Below are 19,301 nucleotides of genomic sequence, written 5' to 3' on the forward strand. Positions count from 1 at the left end.
TATTACATCGTGAAGAGGAAGTCTCTCTGGATGGCGGACAAACACACGCATGGTCCATCTCATGCATGCGAAAAAAAGAGATCTCTTCTTTCCTTTGATCATTGAGTCTTTATGCATTGGTGCAGTCTCCAATGGAAAGCTATCTGCAAATCATCCAGCAGAAGCAACTAGTTTGGTCCCCAAAAGATCCATTCATTTAGCTCTGTAGTCCTCGTGGTCCTCCCAACCGGCAAAAGCTCGGAGGACTGGTAGGAGTTGTCAACATTCTGAAGCAGTGACTGATATCGAGATATATATTTTACGGTATTAGTTCTCTAGCATACCTCACGTATTCCAAGATATCACTAGCTATTGCTGTAGTGGTCTTCATGCAGTTCAGCCTTCCATATTGAAGTGCTAAGGTGAATGAGTCAGCCCCTCAATCGCTGAAGGTAATTAATAGGTTTCCTTTGCTTATTGGTGCTAAAGGAGCTTACGTAGTAACAGGCCGAAGGAGTGATATGAGCGCCGGATACTGAGATGGGAAGCCCAAGAGTAGTCCTAAAAAGAAGATGCGATTGGTCCCTACTCATCACATCACACCCAAATCCATGTTTTAAGTGATCCAAAAGACATCAGTCTGAAGGGAGACACAAAGTGGGGCTTCAGTTGCAGAAAGGAAGAGCTCATCTTAAAGATTCCCCGGTTTTGACTTTTCCATTTCATGGGGTGAGAGCTCACATGGCCTGTTCCTTTGCTCCTTTGTGGTCTCGCGAGGCCTTTTGGAAAAGGAGGGGGGGGGGGAGGCGAGCTCCTACCAAAGCTTTTCACAGATGCACGAACCGGCGAGCCCATGGACCCAGATGCGTAAATGGAAGCATCCTCCCAACTCTCTTGAATGATGTGGGACTCGCCTTGCTGAAAAGAAGACTACCTTCTCATATAAAACTATTTGAACCCATGTACCACCAAGCCTCCTTTAGATCCTTCTTTTTCCCCGAGAGCAGCACCTCCATTTGTCTCTGTCACGCTCAGACCCAACTTTTGCGTTGTAACGAGGCTCTCCTTCTTATCCAACTATTTCAGAGTGACATGCTACCACTCTTTCTCTCTCCATCTCTTCCCCCCTTCTCTTTTTGTTTCATTTTTTTTGTCTTTCATGTGGAATGATCCACCACCACGACTGAGGGTGATGGGAGCACATGGTCTGGTGGCTCATCCAAAAAGGGACTTGTCAACTAAAAAGAAGAGAGGTAGGAAGGAGTAGTAAAGGTAGAAGGCAAAGAAGAGAGTAGAAGAGGAATCCCTCTCTACACTAGCATTAGATGCTCCAGACTCATTTGTATCAGCTGTCTCGTTCTACTTTTATGACATACACTCTGGTTTTCTTTGGTAAGGAAAGAACACCAAGCGAGGGGGACTAGCAAAGGAATAGCCGCACTAGTACAGAAATCATCTAACCCTCTGTTCATCATAGTTTGTTGATGCTCTTCGCACATTTATGTTAGCGGCCTTACGATGTTCTTTGTGGCAGGTGGCTTTCATGACATCTCTCGTTAGGAGCTTCAAAGATGGACATCATTGTTTTACCATAAAAAGAGGATCATTGTGCATGACGCTTATCATTCAAGAAATGCCATTAGCCTAGCCTGCCTTACGAAAGGTCCAAGCCATTTCTGTATGAGCATTTGACATGTATGAAATACTTCAATTTATACGTATACTCAGCAGCATAGCATACAGAGCGTCTGGATACATTGGTTTTACGTAAAAGTGCATGCAGACTGCACACCGAAAGCCGTGCTTGTAGGCATCCTTACGTTATTATATCCTGAAATTAACATGTATAACAATTATTGTCTCTCAATCTACGCCATATCTTCATTTGTTTTTGGACAAAAGGAATGCATAGAAGTGCAAGGTGGTTGTTCGTCCACGTCGGCTAATTTTCTCACTAGGCTAATGGCATTTCTTGAATGATAAGCGAGCGTGCTATCATTATTCTTATTTGAGGTGTTAGCACTTTGTTCGGTGGTTGCAATTCTTCATATGACATGGTAAATGATAGATACTGTGGGCATGTTTACACTTGCAGGCTCAAGAGCCTTTCATGACGTGGTGAAAGGTTCCCTTCATGGGAAGAGGCAAAGATGCTAAGGTGATGCGACAGAACAAAACAGCTATCACAGAGAGAAAAAAGAAGCGAAGGTGATGAATGATAGATGGCATTATCCATTCATGACCCTCATTATAGGAGAAAGGAAGCTATAAACAAGGCCAAGAGGACATGCAAGCTGGGGTCTGGAAACAAGAAGGGTTATGGTGCTGGAATCTCTCGTTTACTTTCCAGGAACAATGATATCCAACTTTCAAGCAGGAAGTGATTATATCTTCTTGGATGGGTCCCCATTGGAAGAAGACAACTTGAGAATATAATGTTTGATGGTGCCCTACTTCCCTTGCAAATCCTCCTTTACCAATACGCAGTAATCACAGTTCGCCCCTCACTATTGCTCCACATGGTTCAACAGTCGTCCATTACCCTAGTTATCGCTCTCATGTCTCCAGCAACTTGAGTTGGATCATTGCGAGCCTATGTAGTGATCCTACCGCTCCTGTTGAAGTTTTCCAAGGGATCTTTCTGGGCGTTCTGATCTAACCATAACACGTACGCAACGAAACAAATGAATCAACTCGTTCAATATGTGACAGATGTACATGGTCGAAGTCGTCTTGGCTCTCTACGATTCCTTGTTGGTTGCAATAGCATGATGTGTATATCTTGACGAGTTATTATCTGTGATGAGTATAATATGATGCATAGCTAACTCAGTTTGATGATTTATCACATATCAAATGTCGGCATAAGACATTCTCCAGGAATGCAATGGGCAAGCAGAAGCCACATATCCGAGCTAAACTAATCATTGCGATTCCAAACGCAACTATTGCTCAACAGATGTACGCTATAGTAGAGTCCAGAATGGGAAATCATCACGTCAAAATGACCTCCTTTGTTGTCTTGTATACGTTGGAGCGAGCGTTGGCAACAGTGATGGAATCGTCGTAATTGTTGGAGAAACGAAGTATTTCGTTTGTCCTATAACCGCTGTATCATTTTCCGCAATATTCCGAGAGCAACGTCAGTGAACCTACCAAATGGAAGCTCGATATGGCTCCTGTTCACCGCCATGCCGATCCTGGTCTTGTCCCAGCACAAGCGTGCATGTGTCAATCCCAGCATCACCACTGGGGAGAAGAAGACGACGAGAGAGAGATCGAGAGAGAGCATGGAGATGAGCAGAAAAGCCATGGGCAAGGCCGCACCGGACGACCGCGTTGGTCCGACAACAGGCGCTCGGAGGTCGACCGGGGAGGGTAAGGCCACGGCCAAGCAGACAAAAGCACGGTGAGGCCTGGAGGAAGCAGACTAGAACAAGTTCCAAACTGAAGAGCCCGAACCCCCTTGATTCTTCCTGCCGGAACAAGAGGAAAGTCCACCAGCTGACATGGCTACAATGAACGCGAGCACAATAATTGGAGGAGATGGTGGCCAAACAACTGGCGTATGGATCGGAGGGGTAGACTCGTCCAGGCAGGGGGTTGTGTGGAGGAGTCTCGATCTAGAATACGAACTTGTACAAGAGCCAAAAGCCAAGTCCTCGCTCCACAACACACACACAGGCGCCTGCTGCCCCAGCCGAGGAGTTGCCGGCCGCGTAGGGCGGAAGGGATGACGCAAGCAAAGCCGCTTGATGGAAGAGCGCGGGTCCCGCCGCTGCCCCCCACTAACTAAAGCCCCGACAGGGGCCACGTGTCCGACAGTCCGTTTTGTCACTACGTGGGCAGATGGCGGCCGTCGACGGCTTCCTGGAGGCGTCGCCCAGGTGGGGCTGATGCGACGGCAGGAGGTGGTGGATGTCAATTAGTAGGTCAGGTCTTGGGTTACTTGGATGTACTGAACAGCTGCTTCTACATCATAAACTAATGGCCGAAACCTAGCCAGGGGTTATTATACCGTACCGGGTTTGGGTACGTCCTCCGTCTCACCTAAGCTGGACTTAATAAGAGATGGCTTTTTTGCCTTGCCGGGTTTGTGATGCAATCCCGCAACCAAGTGCTATCGTTCTCTCCGATACTTTAACGACGGGGTTCGGCTACGTTTCCCGGACGACTCGTGTACGCGAGCGACGAGCGACGGCGGGAGATCGGCCGTCTAGCGAGCGGGACCCGCAGCGATACGGCATCCGGATGGCACGTGCAGACAGCATCTCGCACGTGGGCGAGGGTGGGCGCACCAGCAGGGCCACCATCCTTGCGTTTCACACTCGGAAGTGGGTGCGGGTGTGGGACGTGGCCCCCGCCACTAGATGTTGCCGGCGTGGTGGGGTCGACGCGCAAGGGGGTGGGGGGAGAAGGGGGGGGGGGGGGGGGGGGGCGAAGCTTACGTGGGGTGAGCTAAGAAGTAAAAGATAAAAAAAAGGTGAAAAGTGAAAGAAACAAAAAAAATCTACGCCCTCCCTCTACTTTATGGCCATCCCCGCGAGGCGGAGACAAAACGTGGCAGGGAGTCAATGGGTTTTTTGACCCGGAGGCTTGGAAGCGAAAGGGTGGGTGGGTGCAGATATGGTGTGTACTGGTGATGATGATGTTTGGGGAGGGGACTACATGTATATAACTTGGACGCATGTTCAATCGATTTCTCTTTCTCTCTCAAGTCTTTCATCGTAGCCTACCAAATAAATTGATAATAACATTTCATTTCTTTGTGCATACATGTATATATTGAAAAGCCATCGTGGCCATTCATAGATTCTTTTTTTCTTTTTCGTTACAAATCAAAGTACAAGACTAATCCGATGTCTTAATATAATAAAATCTTTACTAGCTATATTAGTTAGCATCTTAAACAAAAATTATTATAGCTTGAATCACATTGATCAACCATCCATATGAAATTTGTGACTTTTTCGTTTGAATATAATTTGAGTGAATCAAAATTAAGTAACAATTGAGTTTCACTCATAATATGTATTCAAAATTGTTAATGTTTTGTGCCCATTAATTTGGCTTCTAAGAAAGGCCCTTTCATGCTTCTACTAGACATAATATTTGCATCCCTTATTAAATATTTTTATAATTTTTTTTTATCATTCAAAATACAATGAAATAAAATTAAGCTCAAAGCCTATGAAATCATTTACTGTTATTGTTTCATCAAAAAGCTTAATCAATAAATGAAATAACTTAAATTCAATCTTAAAATTTGATCAAAATGATTGTTAATGGTTTGTACTTAACAATCTAACTGTAGTAGGACAAGACCTATCTAGAAAACGGAAAGAAAAAATAATTGCTGACAAATGATTTATGACTAAACAATGATGTTGGAAACTAGGATAATGCATACTGTGACAAGGATGATTCATATCATATGGTACACTTTCAGCAAAAAAATAACATCTTTTTTTTTCCTGTTACTTCCTATTTCCACTTTCTTTGTCATCATCAAGACCTGTTGGCTACAGGTCTCATCACAAAAGATTGTCAATTGATTACATTAGTAGAAGGTTTCAAAGATAAACCATATGATTTGGGGTTCTCTCTTGTGCTTTATTTGTTTATTATATTATGCCATCTTGTTGTGATAATTTGCTTTGAGTTTATATAAATATATATATATATATAATATAATATAAACCATGCTATCTATATAAGAAAATATGCCTTCTCTGTCAGAATGCTCCTCTTCCATGAGTAGCAGATAATGTACGAATAAAAGACATTAAAAATGATCAATGTTAAACGAATTAAATTAAAATTAGGTTATTACAAACTCTTCTTTATAAATCCTTCGTATAGTCATCAAGCCACAAACATAGCATACCACACTGATCAATATGATGTGAGTGTATCTTTGTTCATCTATCCATCTTTCTTTCTTTTTTGTTTTTTGGTTTTCCTTCTCATGCTATCACTTTTTCTTTACACAAGAAAGATATATAGTAGCTTTTCCATCCAAATCCTTTCTTTGGAAATCTGGTGCTTATACAACCAATACATATTTAAATTATTTTTCTAGCTTGAATTAATATCGAACGATTTAAATGTTGGAGATGCCGAAAATTTCACACGTAGCTTTAGAACTTTTGAAGTCTTCGAGCAACATCGATTATGCTTTGTCTGATTGATCTACGTTACTCCATCAGCCACAACGTCATGGAAACAGTAAATCCACGTAAATTTTAATACATGGCAATGTTTCAACACCAGTGATCTCCATTGTTGTGCCGTGGATCTGATTCAGTTTGGAAACCCTAAGAGAAACAGGATCTATCCCATTGCTGCTGTGTCTTCTCGGTTCAATACCCACCACCGTATCTAGGAAACAATGGCGATCAAAGTTCTTCTTGAGCCATAAGCTTGTGGTCCTAACGCGTGTACTATCACGACGATCTGAAGCAAACAAAGATCATGCTTGTCGGCCTCTTCTCAGCTTTTCTCTTACACTCCATGTTCCACTGTGATGCGAAGAAGATGATGACGCTCTACGACCGGCCTACCCAAAGTGGCCAACGTGCCGCTGTGACTAAACTAATCATGATCCGACCAATATAATACACAAAGCTCGAGCTTAGGCTGAGTCACACGAGATCAAAGCGAAAAGAAAAAGAAGAGGAGGAAGCCATTAATTAAGGGAAGTATGCATGTAAAAGAGTGAGATCCTGGGACATGATTAGATTCAGCAGGATCGCCAACGCTTGGGATGGATGATTGCGGGGGCATGGTGTTCCCAAGGATGCATGTGTCGAGATCCTCCTCCCACCATTTCCCATTCCTTCAACCAAGAGAAAAGGCCAGCTTTTGATGGAGTATTAAATCCAAGTAAATCAATGTAACTTCTGTCGGTCCCATTGGTTTGCTAAAGAAGACAGGAATTTTTTCCACCTCCTTTTATTCTTTTTTTACATGGTTGATGTAATGGCAGGACTTGGTTACTTTAATTTGGGTGATTAGTGAGAGCAAACTAATCTATATATTTGTCTGCATCAGCCATATTAAATATAAGGAAAAAAACCTGACCTACCCGCCTATATCGATTGTGGGTACATAGTACTAATACAAATAATAAAACAAGAAACCACAAAAGAATAATGTCAAGTCCATAGCCCAAGGATATGATTGTTTGTGTAATTTAAGGAGGGGTTTTTTAATCATATTATAGTGGCATCTACTTAGTTGTTTATAGCATCTTTATGATCAGATGGATTCAATAAAAGAAAAAGGAAAACCTTATTAACAGTGGGTTTCCTTTCACTCTGGATGCTATAGAATGTGCCTAGGAGAAAACACATACAACAACACAAAGTTTTCAATCATATTCAAGTTGGATTTTGGATTTATATACATGTAAATATAGGAGGACCTATATCTAATATACTAAAATTAATGGATGAAAATGAGGATTGATATTTAAAATTTCAGGATAATATTTCGATCGGGAAAATGAAGATTGCACACATCCTTGCAAGCCCGAAAACTTACATATATCCTCTTGTCATTTGACTATTAGGGAGCATATGTTCAAAGTTTAATTGTTGTTTTTGATATCTTAGATATCTGATACTTAAGCTATGTAAAGACCCTAATTTGAAATGACTACCTTTATGCCCTTAATAAAGGCGAAGTAATTTTCCTGGTTGGTGAAGATTTCCTACTCCATGTTACCAAGCAACACGTACGTACAGTAGCCTCTTAAAGTATGCATACACAGCCAAGTGGAAGCCAGTCGATCCAAAGGTCAGTGTGTCAATCTGCTTTAGCGAGAGAGAGAGAGAGAGAGAGAGAGAGAGAGAGAGAGAGAGAGAGAGGTTGTAAAGGCTCCCGGAGCAGCGTATCAGTTGGACTCACACATGGGGTGTAAAGCTCGGAGTTCATTAAAGTCACCGCCAAGTTCCACCAATGAGCTTCTGCGCAGCAGTCACAGGCAGGTGGCGCAACACTATCATTATGAATAGCACGGTGTTGCTTAGGCCAAAAAGTTGGCTGCTTTGGGCTTAAGCTAATCCAGTGGGCGGGGGAGAGCGCCATGAGGTGGAAGAATAATGCCATGAGCTCTCCCGTGGGGTCTTCGCCCTTCCTTTTCCCACCCAGCAGCCACCAAACATGACACACACAGTCCTCCAGATGTCGGCCTTGCTTCCCATTCTATCCTCTTCTCAGAACCAGCAAGAGGGAGACTGGAGTCTCTGAAGTCATAAACACACACACACACACACTCAAAAGTGGATCTCGTTCTCTTTGTTGAGCTGAACATTTGTAACACCATAAATGCCAGTATTACAAAGTCTTTGCAGAGTCAAAATGGTTTTTAGGCTTATTACTTGGAAGAATTCAGAGGAGACATATACATATTATTAGGTTTTTGATTCATGGGATTGAATATGTCTTTGACATCTTCAACATTGCATTTGCTGTTTGGTGATGTTTGATGATTTTTTTCCTGCACTTCCCAATTAAAGAGTATGATTAATTATTTGCTACATCCCAATTAAAGGCTACAAACTTCACATATATCTCTTAAAATAAATTGTGCATGACAAATACCATGAGTAATTTTCCCACTTGATGTTGCAGTTCAACTAGAAAGACTGCACCTCAGTTAACTAAAAGAAAAGGTGCCAAATTTAGCATTTGTAGAAGGAAAAGAAATCATATATTTATTATGAAGGATCAAATTTATAAAGAAGGAGAATTTTTCATATGCCATTTGACTTTTTTTTTAAAATTCGTGTAAATAATAATAAGAATACTTTTATAGCTATAATGTTAACATTTAATGGTTATTATAAAATGTCTAATAATTGGAAAACAAATGTTATTTTCTTTACAAGAAATGACGCTTCTTAATTCTTTCTTGTGTGATTCAATAATAGGAATAGATAAGGTTAATCATAAGGTAATCTTTTTTTTTTTTGGAGGAAAAATGGATAATTGATCTTAATTTCTTCCTATACAAAATTTCTTTTAGAAAGATATCCCGGAATTTGAAATATCAATGATTAAGTACTTGGAAATTCCAATTAAATATATGCCAATGCGCATAAATTCCTAATTCAAAAAAAGAAAGAGAAAAAAATCCTACAGAAAAAACTCAAATTCAAATATTAAAGCTTTAGCTTTCGACCTCAAATTCATTCTTTTCTCACACCAAATGGAGTCAAAAGGAAAGAAATAGAAACTCAGGAATCGTACTACTTTTTTCCAGTCGTTTTTGTTTATATTATTATTATTATTATTATTATTATTATTATTATTATTATTATTATTATTATTATTTTTCAGAAAAAAGAAATTACGTGTTCAAGTAAATATATTCGATTCCCACTCCCGAAACAAGAAAAAGTAAATGTTTTGCCTAATGAATCAATATATTCTCACAATTATGAATCCAAATTGTGGTAGCATTGATTTGCTACCTCTGACATCGATCATGGCTTTACCAGAAGACAAGCAAATTTGGGCATAGCTTTTTGTTGTACTCCAAAACGTTTCCTTGAAATCATTGTCTAAACTATATTCGAAAACGAGGAAACGGGATGTCAGCTGCATTGTTAGACGGACTTTGATCCGATCGAAACGGAAAACGTTTTTGTTAATAGAAACGGGCTGTGTTACGGAGTTCGGCATCACGGGAGGGCGAAGTAGGCATGGACAAAACACTCCTCTCGTCTACGAGCAGCTGTACAGATTGTTGTTCATGCACTCAGCTGCACAGTGGCTGCGGCAGTGAAGTAGTTTGTGGTTACTGTCGTCGTAAAAATCATAGAGAGAGAGAGAGAAAGGGGGTCTCACGTGTATTTGGAGACACGCCTGCATTAATGCATGCAATTTATACTGATGGAAGTAGCGATATGAGCGCTTTTGTTTCCTTGTGGGGATGTTTGTTCTTTGTCCCAATGGCCTCTCTGTGGTGGGCTCAAGCTGCAACTTATCTCTCTCTCTCACTGTCTCTCTCTTCTGAAAACGTTTAATTTAATGGAAGTATTAGCAGAATCCTTGCAGCATTACAAGACCGACTCCAACCCCAATAACTGGAACACCATCCTCCCCATAGCCAGCCATAAAATCTGAAGGAAACCTGATAAACCTATAGCTGTTACAAAGCTGTCCCCTTATGTAATCCCAGTGAGTTCCAAACAGACACAACAAAAACAATTTTGAGATAGGCCTTTTCTTCTTCCTCCTCCTGCTCGAGCTGTATTCTCTCTATTTATAACACTCTTTTTATTAGCCTTGTTGTCCTCAAGGAGAACCACTTAGTTCAATCCCCTTCACAGTACGGACAAGAGGTCATATATAGATAGGTTTCAAGCCTCTGACTGGAGGAGGGAGATAAGGAGGAAGTCGCCCAATGTTAGGTTCGCCATCGCCGGCTCCCCCGCCACTTCTGGGTGGCACTACCGTCTCATCGCCCGCTCCGCAACCATTCAGTTCGCCTCACAATGCCACTAACACCAAGAAAAAGCGAAGGCCGGCCGGCACTCCAGGTGAACGATCATATATCTCGATTGAGATTTTACTGTGGTTATTACTATGGATGGGGTGAGGTCACCTTTCTTCGTCTTTGTTTCGCTAACCACCGTCTTTGTTGGGGCTGATTCTGGTGGCGATCAATAGATCCGGACGCGGAGGTGGTATCGCTGTCGCCGAGGACGCTGCTGGAGTCGGACCGGTACGTGTGCGAGATCTGCAACCAGGGGTTTCAGAGGGACCAGAACCTGCAGATGCACCGGCGGCGGCACAAGGTGCCGTGGAAGCTGCTGAAGCGGGAGGCGTCGGAGGTGCGGAAGCGGGTGTTCGTGTGCCCCGAGCCGACCTGCCTGCACCACGACCCGTGCCACGCCCTCGGCGACCTGGTCGGGATCAAGAAGCACTTCCGGCGCAAGCACAGCAGCCACAGGCAGTGGGTCTGCGCCAAGTGCTCCAAGGCCTACGCGGTGCAGTCCGACTACAAGGCCCACCTCAAGACCTGCGGCACCCGCGGCCACTCCTGCGACTGCGGCCGCGTCTTCTCCAGGTGCCGAGAAAGTTCATAAACCGTTTCAAGTTGTTCCTCGATCACCCTCGCCGGAGTTAATCGCTTCCTAGTTTATTTTCTTTTTGTCTTGAACATCCAAGAAGAAGTTCATGATGGATTTCTTTGGGTTGATATGCTAAAAGCAGCTCCTTTTCCAAACACTTCTGGATCCCACTCTATTTCCATGGAGATAGCTATTCTTTTGTTAGGATATTTTGTTCCTTGTGTGCTTGCAGAGCCTCATAGGGTTTCTAAATCTGATCCATGGCAGCACACAATTCCCAATACCAGTGCTGATTTGCCGCTTTCCTCCTACCTATTTCTGGTTGCAGGGCCATTTAACTCCCTTCTCTTGACCATAGCGCCACTAATTTTCATAAACCGGAAGCTCGACTTGTTGTGAACTCCATATATCATCTTCTTGTATCATCCGTATCGTTTTCACATGCTACTCAGATCGAGACGGAAGGCTCAAAATCTTGAATATATGTGTTGCTCGACCCATCTCAGCAACATCATTGATTTTTGTCTCTGTACTTTGACCGCCACAGGGTGGAGAGCTTCATCGAGCACCAAGACACATGCACTGCTGGCCGAGCTCGAGCCGAGCTCCACATGTCCCAGCCGCCGGCATGCTTGTCTACGACGGCTTCCAGCCCGAGTCCATCGAGCGACACCAACTTCAGCCCCACAATGTGGCCCGGCCTAAGAACGCCGAATCCGGCGGCCGCGCTCTTCCTCACCCGGCCGGATCAACCTTCCTCGTCGCAGCAAGATCAGAACCGTACTCAGAACATCGAGCTCCAGCTTCTACCTCCATCCAATAACCAGCAGGCCGCCCTCCCTTCGGCCGTATTATCTCCTATAACTGATGAAGCTAAGGTCACCAAATTGCAACTCTCGCTAGGGCCTGCGGCTCGCCGCGCTCCTAATTCTGAGGACACGCAATTGGCTTCCACAAGACTCAAAGCCGAGACGATGGAGCAGCTGAAGCTCGCCGTGGCTGAGAAGGCATTGGCCGACGAGGCGAGGCAGCAAGCAAGGAGACAGCTCGAGTTAGCGGAGCGCGAGTTCGAGAACGCCAAGCGGATCCGGCAACAGGCGCAGCTGGAGCTGAATCGAGCTCACGCCATTAGGGAGCGTGCCGTGAAGCAGATCAACTCGACGCTGCTGCAGATCACCTGCTTCGCCTGCAGGCAGCAGTTCCGGGCCAAGCCCGGGATGGCCTCCGAGGAGAATTCTTTCGTCGTGAGCTACATGTCGTCGGTGGTGACCGAGGGTGAAGAAGAGAACGAGGAGCATAACCACCCAGAGAAGGTCTCAAAATCGTAGCTTCCCAGTATTATTTTGGGTTCCAAGTAGCGTTTTCCTTCGTTTCCGGTATTGGGTGATGACTGTAATTAAATTACCTTCAATGTTCAATGTGCACGTCAAGAGTGTTACTGTGACATGCAGTTGTGCTTCTCCTTTCCTAGTTGGATGATGATTACTTTTCCTTTCTCACCGTGATTATTCTATACATGGTTTCCTCCTCAGAAAACTCTATCTGTATTGTGACGAAGGAGGTCAGATGTGTTCATGCAGAGTGGACATGGCCATACGTTGTAACTCTGAAGCTTACTAAATAAATAGAGGAAGGTTGAGCACCGTTTAGGTCGTTATGAGTTGATGATCATCATGGTTCAAGTGAGGTTAAGACAAGAGTGGTTAATGGTAGAATAGCGTGCTTCCTTTCTTCTGTCTCTTTCCGCTCTCCGTCTGATTTGAAAGCCCACCTGCTCCCTATCGTATTGAGCAAAGGAAATTTACCTTGGTTTCGGTGGGATACTTGCAGGCCACAGGTTCTTAGGATGAACAGTGGCAGGAGGGAGGGGGGGAGCAAGAGCAATAAAAACAGAAGACTGATTGCTGACCCGAATCCACTAGAGATAAAAGTTGAGAGCCAATTAGATAGTGCAGGTTGCAGCAATAGCACTTGTCGCGCAAGAATACAAAGAGAGAGAGAGAGAGAGAGAGACGGTGTGTGTTGGTGTGAAGGGTCAGAGCTTCAGTTGGCAAGGTACTTTTTTTCGCTACTGTTGGTCCCTACTCCATTCAAGTAGACAACCTCCCTCCCCCCGCATACAGACACGAGAACAAACACAGACATCATTCATGACGAGAACATCAAATGCCATGGTATTCAGTGCCACCCTCGTCTTTCTCCCCTCTCTCTTTCGTGCGGTTATGTACGCAGGGCTCTGAAAAGGGTGCAGAGGCAACAGTGGAGAAAGAGAGGGATTAAGGAGCGGCAGGGATGGCATTAACGCGCGGAACCAACCTATTGTGGTGATCGAAGGCAAACAAGCAGCAGCTACAGAGGGAGGAGGCCCCCTTGGCGTTGGACCTCGGCCAGCGTGCTCCGCTCTTCAGTATCCACACCACTACATCATCTCCCCCGCTTTCAATGAACTGTTCTTTTTTCCTGCTTTCTCTTCTTTTTAACCTTTTTATTCTCACTTTTACTCACCTTGTGTGAGTTTGAGCTTGGCAGCGTGCGTACCTCTGGGTTTGTGTCTCAGGGGAGGAGCCGGCAGGCACTGGCGGTGGGTTCTCGGGCTGTGGCTGTGTGTAGCCTAGCTAGCCTTTTGCTTTGTTTTGCTCCATCTTTTCTTTGTCTCATGAGACGCTTGTACAGTGCAAGGGATTGACACTCTCTTTCACTCTTTTGTGGAGCAGGACTCTCTCTCTCTCTCTCTCTCTCTCTCTGCCTTGGAAATTTCCCAGTCAAAACAAAAGAGCTTCTCTGTGTTTTGCCGAAGGACTTGCTTGTGGTCGTAGTAATTACTGAGATGGCATTTTGGCTAGGCCACAGTGTTTCCGGAGAAGAATGGGTTGAAGTCACCATGGGCTGAGCTTGGGCTACGTGAGTTTAATGGAAGTATACTCGAGTGATCTCAGCTACTATTATGATTGGGTCACGGCATGGGTACTTAAATCGTGCAGAAGAAGGAGCGACTCAGCGAGTAGAGCACATTGTGAGGCGGTCCTAACTATATCGAATCCTGAGTTATGAAGTCATGTACTTCAACATTAAGTTAATGTAAAGTACATAAATCGGGGTTTTCTGAATTATATATATATATATATATATATATATATTACGAAAGGATTAATCAATTGAGGTAAATAGAAACTTAGATTTCATTTGAGTTGATGATATGGTCAAATTTTGATTATCAACCCGATGCGGTGAAACTAATACGATATGTTTTATTTTTCGAGTGTTAGTGTCTAAAAGATTAAAAAAAATTCTTTGTTGCTGGATCTCGATGAAGACGTCAAACTATTTGATGGATAATGTTAGATACATATATGAATTTTTAACTAGTAAGTTGTGTTGAACGTTTTGGACAATGTACAGCATTGCTACTTTTATGATGTTCTACCTAAATCATTGGTCAATAAGATTAATTTTTATTCAAACAGAAAATTATCGATCTATTTTTTTGTGCATGATAAAAGTAGTAATGAGTTTTTTTGTAAATTTATTATTTTTTTTAATTGAGCTTTCGTTACCTTCTTATCAAAATTTGTGTGTATATATCACTCATGAATTGTTTACACATTGTTAAAATTTAAACGCCTATATATGATTTATATAATTTGATAAAATAAACTTATGATAGAGAATATATAATCATCTAGTGCTACACAAGCATCGTATAAGATCTGTGGGAGAAAAAGACTCAAACAGCTTGTCAGTCACTTGCCCATGTGGATATGAGGGTAAAGGATGATTTCGAATGACTTACCAATATAAAAAAAATATCATTGTGATAATCTTCATTCCTGAACTTATTACTGATTCTCCCTAAAAATAATAATATATATATTCCTACTATTTGTATTTTTATTTAATCTAGAAAAAAAGGACTAATATGAATCAATTATCATTAATTTAATTCAAATCAAACATTTTACATCAATGATTCAAATTTATCTCAACACAAGTGATCGTGGCATCGCCATGTGCAGGACAACATGGAGATGACCGGGAAAGGAAACCGGAATCTGGAGCCTAAGGAACTCCGTCGGCAACTTGTAGATTGGGAGTCGGCTGTTTATTTATTGCTTCTTTGGGAGTCGGCTAAGTGTTTGCGAAAATGTCTAACGCGTTGCCGACGCGCCGAACCATGTGGTCGCTTTGGGTCCACGCAGCGATCACCATTCAATAAAAAAACATTTTCTAACCGATACAAATTGGAAATCACGAAAGCCAAAAGTGTTTCTCAGAGTTATATCACAACCCCCTATAAATAAATAAATAAATAAATAAATAAAGAATTCCGGCCTATCGGAGTATGTTTTCTGAGAACAAAATGATGTAGAAAACACGGTCCTTTTTGGTGATCCGCCAGGCTGGATGTTTCCCAAATAAAGATACCACCACTTAAAACAATTGATCCATTCTTCTGTCCGGCCATCGTTCCGTTCTCTTTCGTCTTTCGAGCTTTCGTGCCACCCACGTTGTCTCACCGCAATCTCCTTGCTTTTGTTCTCCTCGCCTTGCCAAGACGTACGGCAGGAAATTCTCGAGCAAAATCTTACCTTTTTGGCGATAAGAAGGTTCCCGGCACCATGACGTCGACGAGGCAATGGTGGCGCCGCGCGACGGCGGTTGCCAAGGACAAGTGGAGCATCTGCGTGACGAGGGCGATGGGCGCCCGCCACCTTTACCGCCGGAGCCCGGAGATGGAGGCGGCGGTGATCCGGGCCACCAGCCATGACGAGCGGTCGGTGGATTACAAGAACGCGGGGCGTGTCTTCGCGTGGGCCCGGGCCGCCCCGTCCTCGCTCCTCGCGTCCCTGATGTGGACGGTGGCCCGCCGCGCCTCCCGCACGCGCTCCTGGCCCGTCGCCCTCAAGTGCCTCCTCCTCGCCCACGGCCTCATCCTCTGCTCCCATGACGCGCCCCCTGCCGCTCGCGTCGGCCGCCTCCCCTTCGACCTCTCCGACTTCCACGACCGCTACTCCGACTCCCCTGGCTTCTCCGCGTTCATCCGAGCGTACTTTCGCTTCCTCGACCACCGCTCCCTCCTCCCCGCCCTGAAAGGCTCGGCATCCGCCTCCCCCGTCTCGGAAACTGAGGAGGACCGGGACGGCAACGGCGACGACGACCTCGAGAGGCTCGAGAGCCTACAGCTCCTCCTCGACCTCCTGATGCAGATCCGGCCCTACGCCGACGGCATGGAGGTGGAGCTCGTCCTGGAGGCCATGGACTGCGCGGTGATCGAGATCTTCGATGTCTACAGCGGCATCTGCAGCGGCATCGCTCACTTCCTCGTCGGCGTCCTCGGCCCCGACCCGGCGAAACCCGAGGCAACAACGGAGGCCATGAAGCAGAGGCGGGCGGCGGGAATGCAGGTCCTGCGGCGAGCGAGGGCGCAGAGCGCGCAGCTCTCGGCCTACTTCGAACTCTGCCGTGCCCTGGGCGTGCTCAACGCCGCGGAGCTCCCGCCGGTGGAGGGAATTCCCGAGCAGGACATGGACGACATCGAGAGGATGATGCTGTGCATCACTCAGGGAAGCGACGACGAGGCAGAGGAAAGGAACAGGAAGACGCCTGAGGGGGGTTCGATGACGGTGACCGCCGATGAGTGGGTGGTGTTCGAGGACGAGAACCATTCCGTCAACTCGATCCTCGACTTCCCGGACCAAATCTCACCGTCCAAGCTGTGGGCCCCGGCGGAGAAACCCGGCCCTACTGTCGCGAATGGCAATCTCAGAGACCTGATCTCACTGTAGTTACACAAATGCCATTCGTTCGTTTCTTGGGAGGTTTAGTCGCTTAATTAACGTCGCTTAATACTTGCATTCCGACCGAATTAGCTGAGCGAATATTTGCCCAGAAACGCGTTGCGAGGGGGTTCCCGAATAAAGGCACGAATTACGGACGTGGCGTCCATATAAACTACGATTCGTGCCTCAAATTGTTGTTCCTTATCACCTTGCTCTTTTCTTGTATATAAAGCATTCGCTATGGAGACCGAAAATTCTGACGTTAGAAAGTGCGTATAGCTCTAATAATTTAGAGGAATATTAATATTCTTTCTGCGTGAGTCATCCAACATGTTCTTCCTTATCATCTTACCCTTAATAAACAGGAAAACATCTTCGATATTGTAGAGAATATATTGGTGATACGCTAATTGCATGAAATAAACTGGAATGCTCCATTTCTATTTCTTGAGAACATTTCTACAAGAAATTGGAATTCTAAATCAATCTCGATCGATTCAGCTTCTCCTTCGCTTAGCACCTGGCATGCGAGAGAGCTTTGATGAATGAACACACTTGATTTCCTAGGATTGCTCCTTTAGAGCTCGTCATGTTAGGTTGAACTGATTGAGAGAACACTGGACAGCTAGCAGATTTAAGAATGACTCTCCACATTACAAATTAAACTGACACATTTGTTTGCGGAGAAGGATCAAAGGATGATAATTCAGCACAAGTATATGCTTTGTTGCACATGTCTATGAAATACTTGTTCAGAATTCCTTCATGAATAAAAAGATAGAAAAGAATGATTCTCCACTCTTTAGAAACAAAGTTGTGAAGGCCAAAAAAAATAAAAAATAAAGAGAAAACAGAGAATTCATCCGATAAACAATAGTTTACAGAATTATTCGCCTCCGTATTGTCATGGACTTAGCTGATTTTGTCTATATCGTGCGGCACCCTTGCGTGTCCGTCCGCAAAGGTCAGCCTCCCCGAAGCATCCAATTGTCCCTTAGGACTAACAAAAGAGAGAACGGGTTAGAGAAAACGCTTCAATCGTGATCCACAAGCAAACATCTCCGAAAAACATTTCATAGACAATGCAAATTACAAACAGACTTTACAAGCTCTGAACAGTGGCACAACAAAGGGTAAAATGGTCCATTACAGACCAAAAATCTCTCGCACGTGTCCACATGACACAACATTTATTTACAAGCCTAAAGAGGCCACCAACCCAACTAAAGTGGGACTATTAAGCCTTCAGCCGCCCCTCTACCTGCTGTACAAGGCATGAACATGTCAAACGACACAGACATGTATAAGCATTACATCGAACACCTTGTTTAGAAGTTTGTCCGTGACATCCTGGCTCCCAACTGCTCTCCGCTACTGTTTTTGAGTAGTCGAACCTTTTGATCCGCCATGCTGCTTCAACTCACCAATGACTCTGACTCTGGTGTGGGGTTGGCTGAGTTGTGTTGATCTTTGTTGATTCCTGCGGATCCCCCAAATGAAGGAAAAGACCATCCTTACTGCGCCAGTTTCTCAAATTCCTCATGCTGCTTGAACTGGGTGGATGCTTGTTGGAGCTTTAACGAGCATGGTCTCGTAAACTTCTGAAGTTTTGGGTCCTTCCTCCACAAAATTTGCTCATTGACTCTTCTTTCACTTAGTTGTCACATCCAAGTAGGTTCGCATCACTTCCGCTTTCGATTGGCATTTCGTTGGGAAATGAAGCGGACAATCTACTCTCAGTAGCACTGATCACCGTTGGTGAGGATTTGACAACTATTGTCTTCCATTATCTTCGAAGGGTCTTTGAACTTATGCAGAGCTCCTCTGTTGGATAGATAAGAGAATTGGGGTACTCGGTTTCGCCCATTCTCTTAAGAGTTGAGAAGGCAAAGATTACTTGACTTCGCCCGCCTCCTCGAGGTTGTACTCCATGCATCGAGCTGGTTACTGGCTTTCGCCTGCTCTTTGCTCACACTTCTGAAGCACTTGAAGTGTTTGCACTCCTTGCGTTGAGTTAGTTACTGTGATTCACCTTCTCAATCTCATAGGTTTGGTCGCCTCTGGGATTGTACCGTCTTCTCCATCAACTCTGCCGCCTACTCCACTGAGTAGCAAAGGTACAGCACCACGTATTGTCTGCTTCGTTCCTTGGTTATGCACTCTTGCATGACCCGAAGTCCTTCACTTTCGACTATCTTGATGAGAAGCTCCTTGACACCGGTCTTACGAAGTTCCTTGGCCTCTGCCCTTCAGCCTTATCTCGGTACTTGGAGATTTCCTCTGCATGCTCCACCTCCTCAGCCCCTTTCATGACCAAGCGCTCTCCCTCCATGAGAGCAAGGGATCAATGACTTTCACGGAAGTCCTGCCTCTGCGGTACCATGGCGCTGCCATGCCCATGGCCCTACTATCCGTCGCCTCGCATCTGCATCCCTTTTCTTCATGATCAGTAGAGGCGTCT

The 19,301-nt window shown here is 44.5% G+C and overlaps 2 protein-coding genes across 2 annotated transcripts; both read left to right on the plus strand.

The window, feature by feature from the left end:
- Nucleotides 1-10,062: 10,062 nt before the first annotated feature.
- On the plus strand, nt 10,063-12,562 carry LOC103992181 (protein indeterminate-domain 16-like). Its single transcript, XM_009411792.3, has 3 exons — nt 10,063-10,529; nt 10,660-11,059; nt 11,611-12,562. Exons 1-3 carry the CDS (start codon nt 10,394-10,396, stop codon nt 12,389-12,391), a joined length of 1,317 nt encoding a protein of 438 aa, XP_009410067.2. The 5' UTR covers nt 10,063-10,393; the 3' UTR covers nt 12,392-12,562.
- Nucleotides 12,563-15,424: 2,862 nt separating this feature from the next.
- LOC103992182 (putative clathrin assembly protein At1g25240) lies at nt 15,425-17,031 on the plus strand. Its single transcript, XM_009411793.3, has one exon. The coding sequence runs from the start codon at nt 15,680-15,682 to the stop codon at nt 16,844-16,846; it is 1,167 nt and encodes a 388-aa protein (XP_009410068.2). The 5' UTR covers nt 15,425-15,679; the 3' UTR covers nt 16,847-17,031.
- The last annotated feature ends 2,270 nt before the right edge of the window (nt 17,032-19,301 follow it).

Source organism: Musa acuminata, chromosome BXJ2-7 (genome assembly GCF_036884655.1).
Source record: "Musa acuminata AAA Group cultivar baxijiao chromosome BXJ2-7, Cavendish_Baxijiao_AAA, whole genome shotgun sequence".
NCBI classification, from domain to species: Eukaryota; Viridiplantae; Streptophyta; class Magnoliopsida; order Zingiberales; family Musaceae; genus Musa; species Musa acuminata.